Source organism: Penicillium arizonense (genome assembly GCF_001773325.1).
Source record: "Penicillium arizonense strain CBS 141311 chromosome Unknown PENARI_contig004, whole genome shotgun sequence".
Lineage (NCBI taxonomy): Eukaryota > Fungi > Ascomycota > Eurotiomycetes > Eurotiales > Aspergillaceae > Penicillium > Penicillium arizonense.
In genome coordinates, this window is record NW_019173281.1 from 1,516,600 (window position 1) to 1,541,728 (window position 25,129).

The 25,129-nt window shown below is 48.8% G+C and overlaps 9 protein-coding genes across 9 annotated transcripts; 3 read left to right on the forward strand and 6 right to left on the reverse strand.

Annotated features, from left to right (window-relative positions):
- Nucleotides 1-61: 61 nt before the first annotated feature.
- On the reverse strand, nt 62-1,777 carry PENARI_c004G10046 (putative vacuolar sorting protein SNF7 family protein; the record flags this gene model as incomplete). The annotated part of the gene is made up of 4 exons (XM_022629374.1): nt 62-757; nt 816-1,010; nt 1,078-1,606; nt 1,728-1,777. 4 exons carry the CDS (start codon nt 1,775-1,777, stop codon nt 62-64), a joined length of 1,470 nt encoding a protein of 489 aa, XP_022491136.1.
- A 264-nt stretch (nt 1,778-2,041) lies between these two features.
- Nucleotides 2,042-4,312, reverse strand: PENARI_c004G06073 (TRAPP III-specific subunit 85 family protein; the record flags this gene model as incomplete). The annotated part of the gene is made up of 1 exon (XM_022629177.1): nt 2,042-4,312. One exon carries the CDS (start codon nt 4,310-4,312, stop codon nt 2,042-2,044), a length of 2,271 nt encoding a protein of 756 aa, XP_022490948.1.
- Nucleotides 4,313-4,831: 519 nt separating this feature from the next.
- On the forward strand, nt 4,832-6,613 carry PENARI_c004G11628 (tRNA adenylyltransferase; the record flags this gene model as incomplete). The annotated part of the gene is made up of 3 exons (XM_022629467.1): nt 4,832-5,714; nt 5,766-6,326; nt 6,375-6,613. The coding sequence occupies 3 exons, from the start codon at nt 4,832-4,834 to the stop codon at nt 6,611-6,613; spliced, it is 1,683 nt and encodes a 560-aa protein (XP_022491041.1).
- A 74-nt stretch (nt 6,614-6,687) lies between these two features.
- On the forward strand, nt 6,688-8,590 carry PENARI_c004G04500 (Tti2 family protein; the record flags this gene model as incomplete). The annotated part of the gene is made up of 4 exons (XM_022629085.1): nt 6,688-6,843; nt 6,893-7,094; nt 7,159-7,613; nt 7,667-8,590. The coding sequence occupies 4 exons, from the start codon at nt 6,688-6,690 to the stop codon at nt 8,588-8,590; spliced, it is 1,737 nt and encodes a 578-aa protein (XP_022491123.1).
- Nucleotides 8,591-8,832: 242 nt separating this feature from the next.
- Nucleotides 8,833-13,662, reverse strand: PENARI_c004G02448 (phosphatidylinositol-3,5-bisphosphate 5-phosphatase; the record flags this gene model as incomplete). Its single annotated transcript, XM_022628984.1, has 5 exons — nt 8,833-11,889; nt 12,182-12,681; nt 12,735-12,824; nt 12,877-13,104; nt 13,173-13,662. 5 exons carry the CDS (start codon nt 13,660-13,662, stop codon nt 8,833-8,835), a joined length of 4,365 nt encoding a protein of 1,454 aa, XP_022491046.1.
- A 1,129-nt stretch (nt 13,663-14,791) lies between these two features.
- On the reverse strand, nt 14,792-15,304 carry PENARI_c004G04756 (uncharacterized protein; the record flags this gene model as incomplete). Its single annotated transcript, XM_022629101.1, has 2 exons — nt 14,792-15,125; nt 15,186-15,304. 2 exons carry the CDS (start codon nt 15,302-15,304, stop codon nt 14,792-14,794), a joined length of 453 nt encoding a protein of 150 aa, XP_022491139.1.
- A 3,624-nt stretch (nt 15,305-18,928) lies between these two features.
- Nucleotides 18,929-19,729, reverse strand: PENARI_c004G04779 (uncharacterized protein; the record flags this gene model as incomplete). Its single annotated transcript, XM_022629104.1, has 1 exon — nt 18,929-19,729. The coding sequence occupies one exon, from the start codon at nt 19,727-19,729 to the stop codon at nt 18,929-18,931; it is 801 nt and encodes a 266-aa protein (XP_022491163.1).
- Nucleotides 19,730-20,658: 929 nt separating this feature from the next.
- PENARI_c004G11538 (uncharacterized protein) lies at nt 20,659-21,439 on the forward strand (the record flags this gene model as incomplete). Its single annotated transcript, XM_022629460.1, has 3 exons — nt 20,659-21,012; nt 21,073-21,103; nt 21,180-21,439. The coding sequence occupies 3 exons, from the start codon at nt 20,659-20,661 to the stop codon at nt 21,437-21,439; spliced, it is 645 nt and encodes a 214-aa protein (XP_022490787.1).
- A 1,892-nt stretch (nt 21,440-23,331) lies between these two features.
- On the reverse strand, nt 23,332-24,114 carry PENARI_c004G11935 (uncharacterized protein; the record flags this gene model as incomplete). The annotated part of the gene is made up of 2 exons (XM_022629479.1): nt 23,332-23,600; nt 23,718-24,114. 2 exons carry the CDS (start codon nt 24,112-24,114, stop codon nt 23,332-23,334), a joined length of 666 nt encoding a protein of 221 aa, XP_022491211.1.
- Between the last annotated feature and the right edge of the window lie 1,015 nt (nt 24,115-25,129).

Genomic DNA, 25,129 nt, shown 5'->3' on the forward strand with positions numbered 1-25,129 from the left:
CACTTCAATAGTGAACTGTGCCTTTTAATGACAGATCTCTTGTCCATAAACAGGCTGTACCTTATTTCGCTGGCATCGGGCGATCTTCAACAGACATATTGGAAAGTCTTTCAATACTGCCTGCAAGCTCAGACTCCACATTTTTGGCCGCCTGTGCTTTCCGGGCAGCTTCGTCGGATGCTTGCTTGGCACTGTCCAGCTCAGCCAGTCTCCTCTCAGTGGCTGCTGCTTCTTCCCTCTCCTGCACTTCCCTGTCAGCCTTCTCCAAGGCTTCGAGCTCCTCATCAATCTCTCCCTCATCAATGACCGGGCCGGCTTCGTTCATAATGCTGCCGACCTCATCCACCTTGCTCATCTCCTCACGCAACTCCTCAACGATATCCTCAACCCTTTCGGCGCCACCAATCTGTGTGTGAAGACCACGGAGAACCCCAGTGCTTGCCTGCATGACCTGCACAATTTCGATCTGACCGGCAGCTTGTTCGATCCTGGTATAGACCTCTTCGAGCTGCATAAGAGTGTCAAGTCTCTGCTTGAGGTTCTGTTCAGCCATCTTCTTTGACCTCACAGCGGCTAGCGCCGAAACTCGGTTCTTGTTCGCCAGTGCTGTCTTCGCAGAAATGTTCAGCTCGATGACCTTAGCCTCCAAATTTGTGACCTGCTTAGACATCGTCGCTACCAACGTCTTGATAGACGCAATGGTTGTGTCTTGTTGTGTGATCTCTGGCATCTCGCCTGCGGATTTGAACTTGATTGTCTGCACACTTATCAGTATCTGGGCGTTCTGGCCAAAATACCTTGCATAGTCAGCTTACCTTGCCATCATATGCAATAGCACCGCTGTCGCGGGACAAATAGAGCAATAAAATATCAAAATCAGCATCTGATAACTCTGTCGCATCATTCAGTATGCCTGCAAACTCCTCAACAAAGCTTTCTTTCGAGTATATTAGATCCAGTTTCGAGGATTTGCCGCCAGTAGCCTTCTTCACGGCCAAGTCTGCTGTTTCCTGTTGGGAAAAAGGAGAAAGTCAGCAAAGATAGATGCAAGCATAGTCCCTCGACCAAAAAATATACCTGCAAATTCTCCACCAAAACCAACTCCTGCACCTGCAACTTCGGCGCCGAATCACTCTCGGAACCAACAACAAACCCCTTAAGCTGCCTGACACCCCAACTCATAACATTCCACGGACTCAAAACACCAGGATCAATAACCCTCCACTGACTCTTCTGCAAAAGCCCAGCAGTAGTCTTGTAAACCGGCAGAGGAATCATAGAGCGTTTGCGCATTGCCTCATCGAAAACAGTACCCAGCGCAACGGGTCTCCCCCACTCAGCACTCTCCAAATCCCTAAGCAAGGACTCATCCGTCCGCAGAATAAGGTGATCCGTCTTCTTTCGCTTTGCTGGTGGCGATGCTGAACTATCGTTCTTCGCTGAGATATTCGACCCGGATCGTACGCGGACTCCGCGGGAGGAGGTGTAGCCGCGCTTCGCGGCTCGGTTGAGTGCTTGTTCCCATGCGGCGACGTTGACGGCGTAGCCGTCTGGGTTTGTTTTCTTCTGAGGTGTGAAATCGGAGTAGAGGGATGGGAGGCGGTTTCTGGGGTTTCAAGAGGATTAGTATATTATCCTTTTTGTGTGTACAGGTATTTGGTGGGCTGTTTGGCTCTTGGGTTGGAGATGCGGGTCTGGACTCGGGCTCGGGGGGTTGTAGTCTCTACCTGCGGAACGCTTCCTCATTGTTGAGGATGTATTTGAGTAGGTCGCTCATGATGCTTGGGTATATAAAAGAGAGGGAAGGCGCCTCGCCTTGCGAGAAGTGGTTAAGTTATGCTTATTGGAGGTGCAAACGAAGGTCATGGGGGATCGTCCGTCGCTCTGTCAACAGAACGTTTATCGATAATGGCCCCACGTGACGAAGTATGAGAGGCTCTTGATGTATACAGCTTAGCTACCTGGAGATAGAATTTTCTGTTTGAACAGTTTGGTATTCTATGGTTATATGCTATGATGATGTATTAAGGCCGTAATGAGTCTAAGCTCGTTCAAAGTCATCATTCGGGTTCTCAGGGTCCCGAGGACCCTGCGTGTTGAGGGCTCCGGCGTCCAGCTGCACAGGGAGCCCAATCAGAGAACGGCGATGGCTGCGTTTGTCGAGCTTTTCGCTGGTCTCTTCAGTATCTAGGGGGTCTTCGTTGGGAGATCTATCTCTGGCGTCAAATCCTCTAGCCTCAAGATATTCAACTTTGACAGCATGGCGCAGGTTGTCGACAAAACCTTGCATCTCAGGCATTGGGAACACACCATCTGCCTCCAATACGTCAGCATAGAGACGTTCGGCTTCTTCCAGACAGGCTGAAGCAAGTGTTGGTTTGCCGGCCTTGAGCCATTGGTCTGCAGCGAGCGTACTCCACATTCCGGCTTTTCGGCGGCGCCCACCCCATTTCGCTGCACCAACTGGTGTCTTGGATGCATAGCACGCTGCTACCCTTTCGGTGTACAGAATCTGACCCACCGAACCAACCAGCCCAAAGTCCATGACCCGCATGGCCCATTTGGCTGCGCTCTCGGTGGCTGACCCGCCACGAGATTTGAGAAGCTCGACTGCCAGAGAAAGACAACGGAGTGCATGTGGTACGTCCGAGCAACGCGTGAGATAGGAATAGCAGGCAGTCTCGAACAACTGGTCCACGCTATCAAGCTTGATTTTGGCTGACGTGGCCAGTGGATTTAGAAGCATGCTGACAGCGCACATCTCGTGGGCACCGGCGTGATATTTCCACGCTTTGTCGTTGCCGAAATCCGATCGGATCATCTCGTATGTGGACGTAGAAAGCTTCCAGTCGCGGAGCATGAATGCAAAGTCTGCCATCTTCCGTAGAACAGCCTCAGGGGAATCTGGACTGTAGAAGTGCTGCGTTGAATCGTAATTTCCACTGTTGCCACCTGACGAGCCTGCGATACCTGAGCGCGAACTTGATCCGAAAGCCCATCGCTTTGACATTGATATAAACCTTCCACTGATACCGCGCCTCCGCGATGCGACTTGATCATTCCAAACAGCCACTTTATTTTCCATGAATGGTATCACAGATTGCACAACTAGCTCCCGAATGAAGGCCCTAATTGCAGTTGCATCGGAATCAAAGAGATATGGTGTGCCATCGGTGCCTAGGTCAACCAATGTTTCTGAATGCAAGTTAGCAAATTTCCGACCGTGGTTTGAAATTAACGTGCCTGCTTCACCTGCCCCCGACAAATGCTCTGAAGGCGAGAGCCATTCGCACTGGGGAACTTGTACACTATCATCATCTGTCACCACGCACTGACTGCTCCGAAGCCTTAAAAGATGACAATGTAGCCCAAAGTGTCGCTTCATCTGATCGTAAAGCTTGGTAGATTCCGTGATATCATCTCGTTCCTCATCATGGACCAGGACATAATACCGAAGATACTCTTGATGGACCCAGTCGGGAAGGTGTCTGTCACCAGTCGTACTGTCCGCATATAGCTGCCTGAGCGTCTCCAGTGGAGCCGGATTGCGAGAGCTGATGGCTATTACATTGGCCACGGGATGGCCGAATGTCTCATGAGGCGCTGCGGGTGCGACACACAGAAGTTGTTGAAGGTACGATTTGAACAATGGCGTTGCTGCAGGGAATCCCAGCACATCCTTTGCCCGTACTGATGCGCCCATGAGACCCTCCGAAGAATCCAGCTGTTTCGTCAATACCTCCTCCATCTGCGCCAGCGGCCCAGAATCTCGGCTTGGCGTAGACTTGCCGATCCCCTTGAAATTGACAAAGCGCACTCCATAGTCTTCCCAGGCACGACTTGAGCCTATGCTATCCCGTATTACCACCTTCCCGGAGACAGTCTCCCCAAAAGGCCGGATCAACTCCCAAAATCCCCCCTTGAACCCTTTGTTCCTCACCAAGTGTTCAGTATCCTCGGATGCATGAACAGCGATTGTAGGCGAGAAGGACCGAATGATTAATGATCTGATATCTTCCGAGCCATCTGCCCGTCCATCGAAAGGCGAACCGATGGATGACCTGGCTAATTGCGGGGTGGAGGATCTCCCAGAGCGCGAGTGCGGCGAGCCGGAGCGGATCGGTAAGTCGGAAATGGTGGCTGAGAGAGGAGGGGTTGATGATGAGGCTGACTGGGATTCGGCCAGTTGGACATCTATAGACTGAGCTGATTCATGCTCCTCCGGGTATCGTGATGGGGAGGCGACTCGCGTAACGCCGGGGGAGAAGGACGGCGGAGGTTTGACCGGAGTAGCATCTCCGGGCGATGTCATGGACAACCGCTGCTCTGTGTAAAACTGAAACTAGTGAAGTTGATTGGCAGGCCCCATCGACTGGGATCTGAGGTTGGGGTGTAATAGGGTAGGTTGTTACGGCTTCACGGAGGTGTTGTTGGGAGAGAAAGCCAAGTTGAGGGATTCGGCCCGATTAGCGCTGGCAGGGACAAAGAAGCGAATCGACAAAACGAGCACCAGACTGAAACTGGGTATTTGCGAAGTATCTCGAAATTCGAAGTGGGATGTTGAAGTGTAGAGTGTAGAGCGTAGAGTAGTGAAGGCGGGTTACATGATCTTCCCACGTGAGACCTTATCGACGATCAGACGTGACTCAGTTTCATTTAACTTGCGCACCACTAGGTATGTTCAATGAGGCTGCGCTCTTTAGGGCTCTTCTTTGAGTCATCTGGTCTTTCTCTTACTCCACTTGCCCGCACTCTAGCAAGAAAAACACGACGTCCATGCCCAGTTCAAGCTCTTCCCCTCCGAACTTATTCTGTACCTTGTCGCCCGTCGATGCGCAACCGCGAATTAGACTCTCACTTCTCAGAGCGAGTCAGTAAGAGGCGACGCATTCCTTCTCCTCAGCGGGAAGCTTCATCTGCAACCATGAACCCCGCCGTGCCGACTCTCGAGCTCACTCCGATTGAGAGCACCCTGCGAACTCTCCTCCTCGACGTCGCAAACTACATTCGAGAAAAGAAATTATCTGAGGGAGGCCAAGATACCCCCGAGATTGTTTTGCGGTTCACGGGAGGCTGGGTCAGAGACAAACTGCTCGGTGTCGAGAGCCATGACATCGATGTGGGAATCAGCAGTATGACTGGGTTCCAGTTTGGTATGGCTCTCAAAGAGTACCTGGACGTTCCGGAACGCCTGGAAAAGTACAAAAAAGGCCTACCAGATGGAGAAATGCATGATGCTATTGTGAGCCTTCACAAGATCGAGGCCAACCCGGAGAAATCGAAGCACCTGGAGACTGTCACGACTAAGATCTTTGGTCTCGACATTGATTTGGTCAATCTACGGAAAGAGACATACTCAGACGACAGTCGCAACCCACAGATGGAGTTCGGTACCGCAGTTGAGGACGCTTTGAGGCGGGATGCAACCATCAATGCGCTGTTCTACAACCTCAACGAATCGCGGCTGGAGGATCTTACTGAACGGGGTCTGGATGACATGAAGAAGAAGACCATTCGATGCCCCATGGAGCCATACCAAACCTTTAAAGATGATCCACTGCGCGTGCTCAGATTGATCCGGTTTGCAAGCAGACTGGGATACCAAATCGACCATGAAACAGAGGCCGCTATGCAGATTGAAGATATCGGCGAGGCACTGAAGCTGAAAATCAGCAAAGAACGCGTGGGAACCGAGCTCGAAAAGATGTTACGTGGTGAGTTAGTTGCATTAACCGATCATGTGCTTTTCTAACCATAACATCCAGGGCCTGACCCCCGCGGCGCATTGGAGTTCATCGACCGACTTAAGCTATATCCCACTATCTTCGCTAATCATCAGGATAATGCCAAGGCCGATACATCGACATGGCCTCTCGCATACAACACGCTGGCACGGTTGCTGCACCCAAAGTCCGAGGATAGCGAAGAGGTTCAGTCGGCTGCGAAACGCATTCGTGATATTACCACCAGCGATGAAACCAGCTACTATGCATGGATGGTCGCAACATTTGCTCCTTGGTCCTCAGTCCCCGGCCGCACGGTCAAGGGCGCGAAAGCGAAGCCAATCCCCCCACGGGCAGTCGAGGTCGGAAAAGACAGTCTTCGCACCGATAACAAGACGCTCAATGTACTGCGCGCCGCGGCTCTGCATTTCGAAGAGATTATTACGACCAAAACCGCACTCCTTGCCAATGAATTGAGGGGAACACCCGCAGAAATCCGACAGCGCATTGGATTGCAAATTCGCTCATGGAACAAGGACTGGAAACTTTGCATTCTTCTGGCAATCATGCAAGAAGTCATGAGAAAACGTGACTTCGCAGACGGTAAGAGTCCTTCTCTGCATTTTGTGGTATTTTTCTAACCCTATGTAGTGGTTGTCGAGTACGACCAGTTCCTTGTATACATCGTAGAAAACGACCTGGAGGATGTGTGCGACCTCCGACCAATTGTAAATGGCGATGAAATTATGAATAGACTAGAAACCAAAAAAGGACCGTGGATGAGCAAAGCAGTTAATATGGCGCTTGAATGGCAGTTGCTACATCGTGATGCCGACAAGGAACAGGTACTGGCAGAGATCGCGGGTCGACGAGCAGAGTTGGGGTTATGAAGTCAGATGACACAAAAATAAACCTAGTGGAGATCCCTCACTTCTTTAACTTGCCATCTTCAACTATCTTCGTTATGGATGAACTTCGCACCCAAGTCCGTAGGACTCTCATGCAGAAGCCTGGGCAGTTCCCGCATGACTTCGCCCCTGGCCGTATTGCTGTATCCCAGTGTGATTTGCCTCAAGTCTGGCAGAATGTTGAGTCCTATGACCATTCGAGCCATCTGAACGTGAGTTTGCCCATTGAGAAAAAAAGAAAACAGAAGACTGAGAATGTAGAGATGCGAGAGTATCGCTTCCATGCTCAGTTATGTCGAGTACGTCCAGCCATGGTTGCCGGAGAATGGAAGCCCACGACCCTTCACACAGAACGAAAATGAGGCGTTGAACAAAATATTGAAGTGGGCGAGCGCGGTCGTTCTGCCGAGCGCGGCATACTCGGTCTCGACAAACTCGACCGAGTTTGACGAGCCTACCGCGGGTACGTCGCCTGAAGCGCGGTCGAAGCTTCCTGAAAGTGAACAAACGGTCTAACAGCAAAACAGATGCCAAAAGGGCTCAGAACGAGAGCAAGTATGAATCAGAGCTGGCTATAGAGCTTCTGCTGAGCCTGGGCAAGCTACTTCCCGGCCTTCCAGGCCACATACTTGACAATGTTGCCGTCGCCGATGTCACTCTCGCTCTAGCGTGCTCTACTAGCCAAAAAGTGCCATGGTCAACATCTCGCAGTGCCATGAATGCATCACTGTTGACGAACCACTGGCTTCAGGTTACTGAACAGACCAACAAGTTCTGGCCTGCTATCGAGTTCATCCTGAAGGAACGTATCAGGCCCTTGTTCGCAAAGACTCCGAATCCCGCCATCACCGCCGCCGGCCGCAAGAACTTCCATCCCCAGTCCGTCCCACGATTTGACGGCATGGATGAATCGGCCAAACCTTGGAAGACAACCGATGTCTACGTTGCGACTGCCCTGGAGTGGATGATAGAGCGGTACACCGTATGCCATCCCACAACATTTCACCGCACGTTCACCACTGACATTGATACTAGCCCGGGAACAAGAAATATCTCGAAGAACATTTCCCGCTCTACGTGCCAGCCATCCTCGCTATGATCGACGACAGCAACATCTACTTCAAAACGATTGGATGCGACTTGCTCAAAAACCTACTAGTCCGAGTCAAAGACAGCAGATCAGATATCCTCCAACGAACAAACCTAACCTCCGTCTTCCAAGACGCCATAACTCCATGTCTTCTTTCCCTGCCAACCATCACACCAGAGGAAAGCTCCATATACTGCCTAGGAGAAGCATACCCAGCCCTCCTAGTCCTCTTCGAAACCGCCTACAAAAGCCCCTCCTCAAAGAACAAAGCCAAGGACCAAGAAACCTACATAAACAGCTTGGCCAAAATCCTCCGCTCAAACATCATCTCCTCACTGCACCACATCAGTTCAAGCACCCCAGCCGCAGCCTCAACCCAGACCTCCTTCCCATACCCGCGCCTCTCAGCACAACTCCTAACAATGGCAGGCAGCTTTGTCGAAGAACTCGGTATCAACACCGTGAAATACCTCCAGGACCTAATCCCTGTTTTTTACACTACACTCTCCAACCCCTTCGGAATGGAACACTCCCACTTCGGCCTCACGCTCAGTGCAGCAATGGTTCTCCAAAGCGTGATTAAGAATGGACACCCGCGTATCTGGCGTTGGCGCGGTGAGCTGCTGAGTGGGTTGTGTTCGGCGTGGATTCATGCTGCTGAGGATCCTTCGACTTCTAGGGAAATGAAGGAAATGCTGGAGAACGAGTTGAAGATTGCTGTTAAGCTTTTGTTGCATGTCTTGCAGAATCCTGTTACTATACCTGGTGATGAGTCTCAGAAGGAGCAGGTGCAAGCTAAGGAGAATATGGTTGGGGATGTGGAGAAGCTTGTTGAGGCTGATCCGGTGCTTACGGGGCTTTTCTTCTAAGCGAATATTGACAGATATCAGACTCCTGTCCGGAATGTTCATTGAAGAGATAAAGATTTGAGTCGGTGGTATCTTCCGTTCCATTTCTTTGATTTGTAGCATAAAGTGTTGCATGTAAGATAGGAAGAGAAAAGTCTCCATGAAATGGCATCAATGGAATGTGAATATTCAATTCAAATCAGGGTATCAATTTACAATATGTAACGCCAAAGAAGTTACTCAAACCCTCAATATTCGTAACATCATGAATCGACCCGCTGCTTAAAAAGACTCTTCCCACGCAACCACTGCCGATACCGCTTATACCTCTTCTTCTCATAATCCTCACTAACAACAGTAAGACCCTCCTCAGAGACATGCAAGAACTCAGCATAATCAGCCAGATTCTCCTCAGCATTCGCTTCCAGCGCCAACTCTTCCACATTGCATTTATTCGCGTACTCAAGGAGATCCAGGTTATAACCGTGGTCTCGGAGCGAGGCAGCTGTCATTTCATTTTCGGATGTGACAACAAGCGGAACTGTGAGCGGGTGGTTGATGTAGCGTTCGTATTCTTCTGCTTCGGCGCCCGTTACTGTAGGGCTGAGGGAGTCGCTGACTAATTGGCCCAGGGTCCACTGGGCGATTTGGGCTTTGCTGGGGGTTGAGGGGGTGTTTGGTGGGTGAATTGGTGGGATGCGGGATGACTGGTGGACTTCGAAGGCGGGTTCTTTGATTATACCCGTTGGAGGGGGTTGTTTTGAGGATGAGGGTGGTTGGTGGGCCCAGGTTGTTTCTTCTGGGATTGGTATTGTGTTTGATGCGAGGCGGGGGCGGCTATCGGTTGGCTCCTGGATCTTGACGCTGCGTGGTGGTAGGCGCTCGCGCTGGATCTGCTCTGGGGGAATGCGAGGGACGAAGGGACTGAGATCGGGGACTGCGTGGCCCGGGCGGACTGGGGGGAGGTAGCGCAGGGTGGAGTTCATTTTCCAGGAGAAGACCTTGGAGAGTGAGGTGAGTGCGAGGGGTCGATAGTATTCCAGCCAGTAGTCGTCGAAGCGTGAAAGTGGCTCCTTTGGGTGAGATGGGACAGGTGGCATTTCCTTTTCTTTCAGGTTTTCTGGTGTGTACCAGGAAATGTAGTTGGGTTTCTTTCTCTCCAGATGGGATTTTGGATTTGTATGGTGCAGGTAGTAATCAGTTGAGAGGTCCCAGAGCATCGGGGTTCCCTGTGAAAAGATATAGTTGCCAAGGAAGAGGTTGTACGCCTCTTGACGTTGAGCATCAAGGAAGGAGTTGTTGTAGTATCGCTTGAAGCTCTCCACCATGTCACGAGAATGACTGCTCCACTGATTGATCTTGCGGTAAGTTGCCATGGTATTAACTAAGTGTGATCCACCATATTGAATGGCAATAGTGTCTCCATGATCATGCCACATGTTGGTGAAGAGATTGACTGCATCGGTATCGTATTCCACCGCTGTTTCATCTATGACACCGAGTGCATGGAGCTGGTAGCCCAGTGCTCTCTTGCCAATGACAAACTGTGCAGCATTCGTTCGGTCAAGACAGTCAATACAGTTGGTCCTTGCAACTCCGTTTTGAAGCTGAAGGCCGGATTCCACATCATTTCCATTCTTGAAAAAGCCAATTTTCGGAATTATGTCGCCTGCGATGCTTTCTAATGTTTCAATAACATCTTGATCTCGACTTTTGGCAGCACGGCTCATATCCCAAGCTTTGTATATCAACTTTTTATCCGCTGGAAGAAACTGATTCAAGTAGGTCACTGCGTTGGTGAACTCTTTAAGGAGCTTCGATTCTCTCGGCGTTCGCTCTCGAGATTTGACCAAGTTTAGAACATACACCGGAGCACCGTATCTTTCGAAAAGATTGTCAAAATGCAACGCTGCGGCTGAGTAGAATGGATCGACCAGGTTAAGCTCAATGTCCGGCTTGGGTGAGACACCTGTGTTCTCTTGGGTCCAATGCAGAGGAATACTTCCGCGGTGCTGAACAAACGAAGTGTAATGAGGATTTGCGTGGAGAGTTGGGCCGGCTGAATGGAACGAGGTTGTTGACTGTTCACAGACGATCTGTTCAGTTTCCACATCGTTGGCGACATTTCCCACATCGTTAGCTCCTCGCTTGAGGAAACGTGCTCCAGCAAAGAACCGAGACCGACGGGCAATAATGGTAATATAGACTAATCGACCATAGACGCTCATCTTGGACTGATCCACATATCCATGGATGATGGGAAGACACCACTCATAGGGATTTTTGAGAGCCTCAGCAGCGGGCGCAAGGAGATGGTGGTTCCAGATAAACATGGAATGATAGTCCCGCGAGAAAGGCTGAGGGATTCCATCCTGGTAAGTCTTGCGCTCACGGCAGATATTATACTGAAGAGTGCGGGTGATGTCGTAGGAGTAGCTGAAGTAAAAGGACCGCGACAAGTCGAGATTATTCAAAATCGCAAGGTATCGCGCCTCTTCTGAATGCTTCTCAGCCTTGAGAGGTGAGGATTCAGAGGTTGTTAAAGGAATCAGTTCTGTTTCGTCGATTTTGTAGACATTATGCCCACCGAGCATGGCGACTTGACTTCTCTTGGTGACGAGTAGCATATAGTAGCCCCCCGTGAATCGGATGAAACCAAGCAATGCCCATGCGCTGCATTTCTGGTTCAAACCACCAGAGCTCTTATTGCCATCGTCGATCGCATCCAGTAACTGAACCATCTCTCTCTTTGTATAGATCATGTCATCTTCGGTGATACTGAGCTCCCCCGACTCCGTGGTCCGATCGATTTTCAATATTCGAAAACGCGTCTCCGCGAGATTGATCCCCACCATGTAGAACCGAGTGGCGGTTTCATACAGCGTAAATTTGTGCATGCGGTTGATACCCTCATAGTCCGAATTATCCGCAGCCGATCGGTGTTTTTGCGCAGAGGTCGGCGAGGATTCGCGCCGCTCAAAGGAGGTTGCTACCCTTGGCTCCTCGTCCTCTCCCTCGCCTTCCTCCTCCACTTGAGTCCCCGGTGGCGCATTGTAGGATAGAGGAGGAAACTCGGAAATATCGGAGGAATCGTCGATCATTCCTACATCGTTGGTGCGCTCCAGTCGTGAGGTCAGTTGGGCGGAGGTCGGTGTGTTCTCTGACTTGGACGAAGCCTGTTCTGGAGGGTCGGAGGCGACTGGGAGATCATTATGGAAGGAATGTTCTTCGAAGACTGGCCCGATAAGAGACACATCGTCGAAGCTCTCCATGCTGGGAGTTGTTGTTGTGAGGTTCAAGTTCCCCACATGACGTCTGTGCTGTCAACGCTAGCTCGACTAAGCTTATTCAACTCTGTTCATACATTCAAGCTTGTTTTGATGCAGTATATCTTTAATTTCGAATATTCGATTTTATAGCAGTCAGATTCGGCTGTAAAGGAGCTTGACAATGCTGCTTAGCAACATCTGACCCTTTTCGTGCACGTATGCCCTCCGCGGCGGATAGCGACATAAATATGTCTCGAGTACCAGAGCAACAACACTCCTCCAACATTCAATTCATTAAGCCCATAGCTTACAAAAAAAATTCTCAGTCTTCCAGACCTCATACCTTTGCCTGTCTCTTCTCAAGAGCCATCCGTCGAGTCTTCAGCGCCTTAGTCTCCTCCCTCAAAGCCAAACCAGCCATAATTTCCTCACTCCCACCCCCCACAACATGAACTCGAGCATCACGACTAATCTGCTCAATCCGTGCACCTTTCCCAGCCCTGTGATACCCAGATCCACCAAGAATCTGCTGTGCTTCACGAACACTCTTCTCCAGAGCCCTCGTGGACATCACCTTAAGCAAGGCGGTCATACCACCAATGTTCACATCATCGGTGGGGCGATCCTTGGTAAGTTCGAGAATATTAACAAGCTGCTCCATGAATGCGTAGGCCGGCTCGATCATCAATCCAAACTTGAAGATCTTAGATTGGATTACTTGTTTTTCGATTAAGGGCGAGCCGAATGTCTCACGCTGAATGGCATATCTGAATGCGTCTTCGGCGCAGACGCGGGCTAATCGCAAGGATGCACAGGCTAGTGCAAGGCGCTCCGGGTTGAAGTCTGAATGGGAAATGAGGAATAGATCATATCTCCGCTTCATCTTGGGGACTTACTTGACATGATCAGCGGGAACCCCTTGTTCTCTTCACCAAGGAGATTCCCAACAGGGACACGAACATCGTCCAGCTCGATGTAGGTTGAGCCTATGTCTCGTTAACCTACGACGCTTAGGGCATGACTGAAGCAAGCACTTACCACTCGCATTAACACCAGAGTTATGCATGCGCCGACGAGTCACACCAGCAGCAGCCAAAGGAATGACCAGCAAAGAGATCCCAGACCTACCAGGACCACCAGTCCTCACAGCAGCAGTACAATAATCCGCCCAAATACCATTGGTAATCCACTTCTTCGCACCATTAACAACATAATGATCCCCATCACGCAAAGCAGTAGTCCGAATGTTAGCAACATCAGAACCAGCTAATTCAACAATAATCATTAGCACCTCTCCACATCCAAACGACATCCAAGAACAAAAGAATACACACCATCAGGCTCCGTAATCCCTAAGCAAAACCTTATCTCCCCCCGGGCAACACCAGGCAACCACCGTCTCCTCTGCTCAGTACTCCCAAACCTCGCAACAGGCGGACACCCAATCCCATTCCCACCCCCTAGCCCCCAAATAACACCAACATACCCAACCCTCGTAAGCTCATCCGAGACAATAAGCGAGCACCACGTATCCCACTTCTCACGCGGTACACCACCAGGCAATGCCAGACCGGCCGAATCCTCTTCGCTCGTCAACGGGTGCACGATGCTATAACCCAGTTTGCTGTGGCGCAGGCGTACGGCTTCGGGGACTTGGCCTGCTTCTTCCCATTCGTGCGCGTACGGTGCTATGTATGTGTCGACGTATTCGCGGACGTGGGCGCGTAGCGCGTGGTGATGTGATTTGTAGTATGGGTTTGGGATGTTTAGTTGAGGGAGGAGAGGTTCGCTGTAGGGGGCTGTTGGGGGGCGGAGGTTTGCCATTTTTGGATATCTTTAGATTGTATAGATTTTATTGTGATGGTGGTGTTCTTGCTAAAACCATTGCTTTTTATGTATTTGGGATGTTCAGACACTAAATATTATGCGGGGAAGAGCTCGGCGCCTGTGAAATCATGGGGAGAATTCCAGACCGAGGCCCGAACTGTCGATCTTCGTTACACAGATAAATGCATGAGTTATGTATGTTTACGTTGACATGTCCCGTTTTTCACTCCCTGGAGTATCCCCACGTTTGTTTTCTTTTCGGCCGCTTCGTTCAGTCGAGCTTGGTTTCAGGTTTTGTACCGGTGCTCTATATCGGTGGTTTTGGCATTTTTGTGATTATGTCTCCAAGTGCTCCTTTTTATCCTAACTTAGAGGGGCCGATAAAGTCTCCAAGTTAACGGTAGACACCGTATATGACTTGCAAGCAAGAGCGGGGGGAAGACGGGGAAATGCCCACAAGCGTCGCACCTGCTTGCAGCAGTGATATTTTATGAAGCCCGCGATGATAAATATCATCTTTTGAACGGGATAATGGCTCTCTTTATTGCGAATATTATGAGCATAGGCATACATTAGAATTTTCTATCCCCTTTAGAGCCATAGTCCTCTTAGAAACTAACATATCTAGCAATAAAAGCAAGAAGAGAACCATAGACGTATATTCATGTAGGGGCAATGTTAAAAGGACCACCTCTTGTTAATATTTGGACCCCCTCTCTACCTATCTAAGCCTAAGTTAATTAGGGAAGGCATAGTATGTGTATTTCACAGTGTCTTTTTTAAGTACACGACATAGCAAACGTTTTAACACTATTAGACAGACCGTTTTTTAGACCGTTTTTTAGACCGCTTGTTAGACCCCCTATCGTAAACCAAAGAGTAAGTCTATAGTGATGTTACAAAAGTATTTGACCTAAGGAAATACACTATGAAATACATATACTAAGCTTTCCCTAATTAGGCTTAGATAGGTGGAGAGGGGGTCCAAATATCAATAAGAGGGGGTCCTTTTAACATTGCCTTCATGTAGTTTCAAGTTATTTAGTAGGGCTGCTAATTTATATACCTACAGCCAGTGGATCATCGCTTCAAAAGCTACGTGAATACATGCGCCGACATCCACGCGTCAAACATTCAACCCAGCAGCTACAACAGACAGCCCAAAAAGCAGGAACATTTCCACTCCCCTTGTGCCCACACCATTCTCCGCATCGTCTGCACCGGCAGAAGCGCTCGCAGAGGCACTTGCAGAAGCGCTCGTACTGGAAGTCTCGATGGGCCCGTCACAGTGCCAATGGTCGTTATGCGGCTCACAGCCCACAGATTCGGTAGGACTGGGCATCGTGGGGGTAACACTGGTCGATGTAGTCGATGTAGCTGGCAAGGTGGTGGCCACTTCAGCATCACTTGCTGTTGATGAGCCCAGAGAGGCAGTAGTCGAGGCCGGACCGTCACAGTGCCTGAGTCAAAAGCGTTACTAGAGTCAATTTGCGAAGCAAAAGCAATAAGTCAAAAAATACCAATGGTCTCCGTGTGGTTCACAGCCGATTGAAGCACTGGGAGATGTACCCGGGTCTTGGGCCAATACGGCAGATGATAGCAGAATCGTGACGGCGAGGAACTTGTAAAAAGATCCCATTATGACAGTAAAAGAGATACGAATAGGGGATACTTGAGCTTGAATGGATTCAACAAAATGCAAACAGGGTCAGCGCTGCACTTTATAGCCACAACATCGGGACTAATCTCGCAGACTCTGCTTTCCGACGCCAAGAAGAGAGGAAGTCTTGGTGCCTCAAAGGTTCTCATCCGGCCTTGGCGTAATTGCTATTGCATCGTATAAGATATAGGTGCTTTGGTAATAGGTCAGGAAACCGGTTGCTTGGCTTCGGTTATGTTCGAATTTGGAAAAAAGACTGACGGTATTCGCCGATATAAACAGCCGAAGGAGTCTTCTTTTTCTAAGAAATCTTAATTGTGATATATGTGCATTCTGTGTTGCCTTGCATTGAAATAACCTCCCGTTTCCAATCATTTTATCTGCATTTATTCTGGTTATCCCACAGTACTAATCAATATTGCTGAGTTGGAGGCTCATCGGAGACTCGTACAGCAGCGGCATATTAGGTAAAAAACGTGGGACGGAAGGGTTCTCTTGATTCCAAAAGACTAGACATTTAGTGAATGTGTTAGCATGCTTTGATCGGATGTGACTAATGATTTCTTGGGTAACGGATTTGGGAAATGGTGATCTATTTGCATTTCAACATCCTAGCTTTTGACCGAATACGGCTATTGAATGCCATTTTCTACAGATTGTGACCCTTTGAGTCTACAATGGCGAACAAATTGAAATGTTTTTGAAATATATTGTATTCTTGCCCACGCTTTACTTCCCCCCAATACAGTGCCCGAAATGCATTCTTGTTCAACCCGTGAGGATTTCAACCAAACGCCACTTCAACCCCTCGGACTGGGGAGCTACAGATGGTGACAATCCTAACTATATCATCACTCTCCTAGAAATCAAACCTAATCCGCGTACTGGCTCATGTACGTAAATAACGTCGTCCTGAAATCCCTTCCATTAGTACGACACATGGGTAAGTCACTTGGTCGGGGAATATGATAGGGCGCTCGAGATCTATAGTCATGATAGTGAGACTACCAGTCGGCGAATAGGTGGAATAAGACACTTTTCGGTTCGGTTTAATTAGATAGAGACAGGTAGGCTAGGTTTATATCTGCCGACTATTGATTTGTTACGCATTCGAAGCCTGGAATTATTTCTAAGTTAATAAGGGTTTGCCAGATATATGAGTATAGAAATATCCCGAATTTTATGGATCTTGTGGGCTAGACTCCATAGTCCCACTCCGGGCAATAGCACTCCGTGGTTGTTGGCGGAGTGCAGTCTCAAGGTCCTCAATGCCAAGGCACCAGCGCTCTTGGACAATGTCTTTATGTGATAGGAGACATTTTAGAGCCCTAGACTGAGGCCGGAGAAACACAGGGTAAGAAGCAGAAATGCGGATGATGGGTCTAATTCTCAACTAGGAGCTGGGATGTTTTCCACTAAGAGGATTCGAGTCATTTGGGTATCAATGCCGCAGTACTGATAATATACGTGAAAAGGCAGCTGACAAGGTACTCATTTTCACCGCCATTTCCCATTTTGGGATACCGAATGGCTTGGTCGATTGGATTTGGATAATGACGCATGGGGATGCTGCAATATGTGTCGATCTTCCTCACACTGCTGTATGCATGCTTCTTACTATTTGACTCAGAGTGTCTCTTTACCGCGATGTTCTTTCTCGCCATTTTTGCTATAATACGAACAGAGAAAATAGATCTTCGACTTCACGCTCTGGCGTATCATCTATTGAACAGGATTATGGCTCTCTTTATTGCGAAATATTATGAGCATAGTCCAAATGATGGGAAAATCACTTTGATGAGACCAGTTGATCCTTCCCACTGGAAGCGGTATGGAGGGCCTAGAGTGTCACATTCTTCGCCGTCTAGCTTTCGGGTCATGTGTGCTGGAAGACCGGAAACAAGGAGCTACTGGTTACCTCTGTTTTCGTTGAGAGACTCGGAGATTTCCTCTGCAAGTTCACACAGGTATTCCAGTTTTGAGAAGGATGTCGTGATATAGCCATCTGGAAGGCCTGATATAAGCGAAGGGGGAGGAGTGATATCTCTTAGAATCATTTGGTTAGGATAAATGCTCTTAAAGACAAAGATTATAGTACTACAAGCCGATAACCCATTGCCTCCCCGAAGATTTCCCTCATCCAATTCAAGTCAGACTTAACTGGTCCGACTCGGTACCTTTCGACGGGCTGCAAGAACTCAAAAATGCACTTGCTAAAGCGCGCTCCCAGAATATCTGGATCCCACCGTTTTCCTATATCATGCCCTATGATCCTAGGGTATGTACCGCTGGGGACATGTTTCGGGATCTGCTTCGTCACTTTCTCAATTGTCAAGAGCTGAATCTGGATCTCCGAGATGTGGTTATCACATATACCCCAGTAGCAACTGAGCGGGTATTCCACATGGATCCCTGGAGTACTCCGTGGGCCGATATCAGAAGGACCTTCTGCGACCCAGACAATACCAACTTTGTGGTTGACGTGAATCTTTTTGCACGAAGCGAGTACGAAATGGACATTTCAATCCTGGAATGTGATGACCCGCTGCCTGGCACTCTGCTAACTGCGCCAATAGTTGACAATTCCAATGCTCATCTAGCGGACGATTCTGCAGAAACGACATTCAATTTTACTAGGGATAATAAATAGAAGTACCACAGATCCATGACTGCTAATTCTCGAGGCATTAGCATTGCGAAGAAATTGATGAATTTTTACCGATTAATGCATTGAAATAGGGCAATGTTAAAAGGACCCCTCTTGCTGATATTCGAACCCCCTCTCCACCTGTCTAAGTCTAATTAGGGAAGTCGTAGTATGTGTATTTCATAGTGTATTTCCTTAGTAAAATGAACAAAAGGGCGTAGAGGAAGACAATAGGCCTCGTAGGGTGTGTGAAGACTTACACCTAGCTCAATACACGTATACAACTAGGTCAAAAAGACCACTATGTCAGCCTGACGGCTAACATGCCTAGGACCGATATATATACTACTTAGTACGCATAATGTACGCGTGCGCACCCTAGACGCCACGCCGTGATAGTTAAATCTTATCTTCTATAAAAAGCACTCACCAAAGCAAAAACGTTTAGAAAGTAAGATGATATAGACTTACTCTTCGGTTTACGATAGGGGTCTAAAAAGCGGTCTTAAAAATGGTCTCTCCAATAGTGTTAAAACATTTGCTATGTCACTATACTGAAAAAAGACACCGTGAAATACATATACTACGCCTTCACTAATTAGGCTTAGACAGGTGGAGAGGGGGTCCTTTTAACATTGCCCTATAAAATCCCTCCTGAATGTATTGAGCTGTAATTTACAGCGAAATCACCATTTCAAATGTTCCTTAGTTCCGAATTGAAGGACCAATAGCTGATATTAGCTCCAGATGAGAGGCTACTCTATACAAGCGAAGGACGTGCACCAACGTAACAGGTTTTAAGATACGGATCATGTGGGTCAATAATGCAACGCCTGGGTATTGAATTGAATTATATCAAGTAGAGTGCATGAACAATATGGACAAAAGAATGGACTCGGACAATCAGGACTCTGCAGCAGGAGTAGGGAATCAATCATTAGAAGAGAGTTGCCTGGTCACACAAGAAAGAAACCCAACGCCCCAGTAAGGCCTAGCAAGCAGGAGAGACCCGCCACCGCCAATGGTTGTGCGGCACTCTTCTTATCCGGGCACTCGGCTGGCTCGTTGAAGTGGAGATCGCAGTAACTGGCCAATTTAGAGGCCTCCATGCTGGCGAGAGTGGTCTTGTCAATTTGAGTCCGACAGGGATTCGTTGAAGGAGTCGGGGATGCTGCCACAACAGCGCATGTATGATTGGTGTATTTACCGCCCTCCCAAAGTGCGCTGCTGATGGACTTGGTTTTGTCGGTCACATTGATCGCCACGCCTGGTTGCCCGGTACATGTCTTGTTGGCCGTAGCAGCAACGGGGTCCAGCTTTGGGGCAGAATTGCTAGTGGTGAACATGGTTGCCTTGGTGGTGCTATTACTGATCACCTCGTTGCCATATTCGGGTGATTCCACGTTGCAACTATCCCAGCTTAGGGTCCAGAGTACGCTCCAACGACCCTCGGTGCTGAAGGCGTTGCTATATTTTTGGGCAAAATAGGTTTCCTGGTCTGTCCAGTTTACCCAGTGGAGTTCATGCCACAGATTGTAGAATTTGTCGCCATCCTCGTCCCTTAAACTGTAACTGATTGAGGGGTTTAGGTGTCTCGCGCGCTCGGAATTCTTGAACGCAAAGACAACAGGGAACGCGTTGTTGGGCGCATATGTTTCATTGCGCGGAAAAGCCAGATTCACTTCCAGTACATCAGAAGCGTTGATCACAGTCTCCAGACAGGCAGCGAGCATCCAGATCGTCGTTGAAATGTGCATGATAAGGGCAAGTCAGACCTTCGAATGTGATCGCGGAAAGATGGGAGCGAGAAAAAACCCCGCAGATTTAGGACAATCTACTAAACAGGGAACCAAATTGGTAAACAATGAAGGTAAGATGAACAAGTATATTGGGGCCAGCGCTCAGATAGACTCCGAAGGCAATTAAATGGGTGCAGGGGTTGAAAGACCATGTGAGACCTTTAATCCTTGCCCGCATACAAGTGGCGGCTTGGCAGCTCATGGTCCTATCAACAACTGGGCTAAAGACCCTGGAAGTTTGCCTCTGCAGTGCGCCGGGCAGCGCGGATCTGGGACCGCCCCCTACCAAGCCCTTGGCTTTCGGCTTCCGTGGCCAGTTGCAGCGTTACAGTGCCTAGTTCGAATAGTCAACGCTAACTAGCAAATACACACAGACTCCATAGGCTCCTGTACGACTCTTCCTGACATGGACCCTGCGGCTCTCTTCGGGTAATTTATCCCCATTGTTCGGTGCATGTAGGCTTTGTGCATACATGCTTGGCACTTTCACATCTACAATCCTCTATTTCGCCACCGGCATACAATAAGACCCGCTTCATACACTAGTCAGTGATACCGAATATGATAAGGGTAGTACTGTAAAAATGAGCCAAGGACTTTGGGGCTTCGGCTAGCTGGAAAGTAGTAATGAAGTACGCTAAGTTAGTGGAAGTAGTATAGAAGTAGTAGATACCCTTAGATGAGATGGATAAGGCTAGGCAGTGTCCTCGGAACTGGTAGGACCTCAAACTACTATATAAGGCTATAGAGAAGCCGTACTTGGAGGTTAAACATTCATTCATCTAGGTTGATTCGGAGTCTATAAGTATGCAACCCTGGGATTTCCCAGCGAGAAACTTTCACTAACACTTTCTTTCTCTACAAAGCCCAAATTCAAGCCACGCACAATGCATCTCACAGCTCTTCTCACCGTCGGAGCAGTCCCAGCAATGGGTGCAGCCCTGGCTCCTCGCGCTGTCAACTGCGACTTCGCAACCACTGCTGATGCCGGGGCTACATGCGCTAGCTTTTCCAGCAACTGGGGACTGTCAGTGACCGACTTGCAGAAGCTGAACCCTGGCATCACCTGCCCGAATCTCGATACCAGCAAGTCTTACTGCGTGGTCGGTACCGCCACGGATGAACCAACCCCACCCACGAGCACAACAACTACCGCCACCCAGCCAACAAGCACCGATTCCGCTCCCAGCAACTCTCCCACTATGCCCGGCATTGCATCCAACTGTGATGGCTTCCACAAGGTCTCATCCGGAGACCAGTGTTATACCATTGCCAAGAAGTAAAGTATCACCGAAGCCCAGTTCAAGAGCTGGAACAGCCAGGTCGACGCCAGTAAGTCTTTCCTTTTCTCCATGGCTTTCGTGGACATGGGGCTGCTACAAAGATCATAACCTAACAGCCAGTACAGAATGCTCAAACCTTTGGCTCCACTACTTTGTCTGCGTGCATGTTCCCGGCGCAGTCATCACCTCGGCCCCCCAGCCAACGGCCCCTACGGGTCCAACACCCCAGATGCCTGGTATTGTCAGCAACTGCAAGAAGTACCACCTGATCAAGGATGGTGAGAGCTGCTGGTCCATCTACACGGAGGCGGGTATTACCTTGGCACTCGTGCAGCAACCTTTGGCTGGGCTACTATATCTGTATTGGTGTTTGAGCGGTTTTTAGCATCGCAGGTTAAGGTGGTGGATGGTTGACAGGGTAGTTGTTTGCAGCCTAAGTCAGCTGGTCCTCCGGCTTGACTATGTTAAAAAAGTTCATAACAGCCTCCAGAACCCTATTCATATCTGTCAATGGCAACATTACAAAATGCTCAAATCGTATTCCTGCCTTGACCAGGAAAGGCCATATGGTTCTCGCCTCGTCTGCGGATTTCTCCCTAGCAACCCTTTCAATGTACATAGTCAACAATTGCTCATTCTGCGTCCTCTTCTCATTCACATCCAGTCCTGGTGCGACCTATCCTTCCGCATTAGTGCCAAGGCATTCTTGCGTAAGAGTCTAAATCTTATACTAAGCTTAATACTCCAAGAATTAGCGTTCGTGCGTATCGACCTGCTCCCGCGTAAAGGACAAAGGGTATTTTCTAGAGAATCCAAGGTCCGACTAGTTCTGAAAGAGTTCTATTAGGCACGCACAAAGCGGGAGAACGCCAATTTCGGAGACTTCTCCGTATCGAAGGAATAACTCTCGGAACACACAGGGTACGTTTATAGCCCTATGCGCTAGTTTATTCTTAAGCAAGGTTGAGAGCTTATAGGCCTTTGCTAACTTTGTTTAGGACTATTCGCGTATTGCAAGTATCTTACTATCCTTATCTAGGGTATTAAAATCATCGCGTAGTTCTACCGTAAATATACCTTTCTCGTAATCGTAGTTCCACGGCGGTTTAAGAAAGACTAGCGATTAGGCCTAGAGAAATATAGGGAGAACGGAAATCGACTAAAGGTCGATAAGGGATACCTACTATTCTTAAACGATCGTTAGGGGAGACGAAAATATTTCCTATCTAAAGATCGGTATACTATAGAGTAGGCTAGGAAGCTTCCACTTTTAATATTTCGTTTGAGTCTAAAAGTTCTATAACACTTTCTGTTTCGTGTAGGAGTTCGGTTTATTCTTCGATATCTCCTTTATAAAAGAATGCTTGATCTTGCTAGCCATTCTTTGATATTCGTAGCAATTCGCGCCTTATAATAGAAGTCCTAAGGGTTAAAATTGAATACCCTATAAACAGTTAGTATATAAACTGTCAAAATATATAGGGGACTCATAAGGTCCTTTGTCAAAGTCTAGACTTAGATCAGGGTTATACCTGCGGTCACAAGAAGGTCTAATATAGAAAGATAGATCAAGTTTGGCTATTTGGGCCTCAGTTGGTATGGGTGGTGTTTCTGTGCGGGTTTGGTAGGGCTAATGAATTGATATTGGGTTGGTTTGGGGTTGTGGGGGAAGAGAGGGAAAACTTTAATTGATTGATCATGATAGGGGGATATGTACTGCTCTGCCCTCAAACCCTAATGCGAGGAACTGGCGTATAAGCCGTCGGCGGCGGTCTGAGGGGGACTCGGTGGGTTGTGAGGGGTCCGGCTGAGGTGTTTCCCATTCTGAGAGAAGATAGATATCTAATGGGAGGGATCCCCAGGGGACCGGTCCAGGTGACTCGCCTTCAATACTTCGGAGAGGCATTTGTGTTCTGTTCTACCTTGGGGGATGTAGCAGGGAAAAGTAGGGAGAAGGAGGGGAATGAAGAGAAGCAGCACATACATCCCGCGACACGCTAGCTCCATAGTTGAGCTGTGTTTTAATACCAGAGCAGTTTGGCGACTCTGCGGAGAGACCGTTGCCGTTCTTCGGAACTGTGAAACCTGGTGAGGTTCGACTGTTGTTCAACAAACTACGTGGAACAGGGCACAGGAAATAATGAGTATCGGAAGTCGACTCTGTGGAGGAAGCGCCAAAGAGAAGAAGACAATTTATTTAGAGAAGAAGACACTATCTGAGCTTAAGATCTAGAACTTGGCGATATGTTTGATTAAGTTAATATTTGACAAAGTTGATCAGAATTCACATCCGGTTGGAGCCGCTCCAACAGAGTCGGGATACGCGGGTGTCTGCGCTGCATTCTCGCACTTGCAGTAGTTGGTTTCCAGCGGAATATCCGAGCATACGCTTGCCGGCGCTGTTGCGCAGTATGTATTGACTGAGACTGAGGTTGTCATGCCTGCTGGACAGGAGCTTGAGGGCATGCAGAAAGTGTCGACGGTTGATGCGCCTGCGAGCATGGTCATGCTATACCATTGGTCTTTGGCACAGGAGCAGGAAACGGCTTTGGGAATAAGCAGGTATGTTAACTTCATCGTCTACATGCTGGCTATAATATGGTGGGACAGAGAGACTAAGGGGCAAATTGAAGAAGGAAAATGAAGAGGGAGGAAGGACTCACCACTGATAATAGTCGACTGTCCTCCCGCCAAGGTACCCTCATACAAGGTCGAGGTTGTCCAAGGAATCGCGCCATGCGAGCACTCAGTCGTGATCCAGGACGCATCAAGTGGGTAACAGGTCGACAGCTCCATGCAATGCCCTGGGTGCCAAACCGAGGGGAAGTACCCCTCTGAGCACTGGATCGGGGGCTCCGGTCTAGCGCAGTACGATGTGGGTGTTCCCATCGTACAATCTGTCGTGTAGACAGCGGTCTGCCCATCTGAGCAGCTGAGCGATGCAGCCTTGGTGATCGTCGCCGGAGTCGCGGTTGTTGTACCTGCGGCAGTCTGCTGAGGGAACGCACCGACAGCAGTGAAGAAGAAAGAGAACAGAGCGATGACTTGGAGAAAGTCCATTTTTGGCAGTCTTTGAGCTCACTGGTACAGAGCGAAAGAAGCTGTCAGGGGTGGTGAATACTGTAAGAGGTGCTGCTGTGATCTCAAGAACCCCAGGTCCAGGGCCAATCTTGGGTTTTATATCACTGCGAGAGGTCTCACTACAGATTCGTCTTTTCTAGAACAATCAAAGTCCGAAAAAACCCTTCGCTGTATGTCTCCCACATACGTGTGCCCAGTATTAGTGGGGCGGTTTCTGATAGCTCCAAAGAGAGACAAAGGGCTCACCTCAGCTCATAACGCTACCTCGGCTTGTAACCGTCTGACGGGATAATTGAATGCTTTGCTCTCTTTCTCGAAAAACACGAACCAAAAAAAGAGGGTGTAAAAATAGCGGTGTTGTGCCGAGTCGGCCTCTCGAGAACTTTAAGGCCCCCCGAGTGCAGGGTCGGGCAGCGCATCTCCGTATCATTGTGAGTACACGGCTGGTGTAAGCTGATTGCTTCTTTGGGTGGGGAGACGGTGAGACATTTCCCGAGAAAGTGGATCGGGGCGAAACATTGGAGAATGTTTCAGTGAGCGGGAGGTGTCGAGTTCGACCGAGACATGGCTGTCATATCCATGACCTCGATATGTCAGAGGGATGGGGGACGGGGAAAAGCAAGCTCAGGCGACGAACCTTGAACTTTCTCAAGTACTGCGGTTGACTCAATCATTATGGACTAACGAATACGAAACGGAATGGACCGAGTACCGCACCCCTTCTTCCTGTCGGTCTTGGGCTCACTCAATTGATAGTGCTAGTACTTAGGCTTTGTCTTATATAGTAGGGCCTGTGATAAGTGGTTTCATACAATTACTCGATTTTCCTAACTGGGATAGCGTTATGTCCGCATAGGCATTCTTAGGTCCGCGTAGTAATTCCCAAGAGGTAAGCACTAAAGCGGAAAGAGGAGGTCTCGAGTGCCAAGTATTATCGGGCATATAAGTTATGTGTATAGAGGGGAGTTATGTATTAATTACTATTTGGGTATAT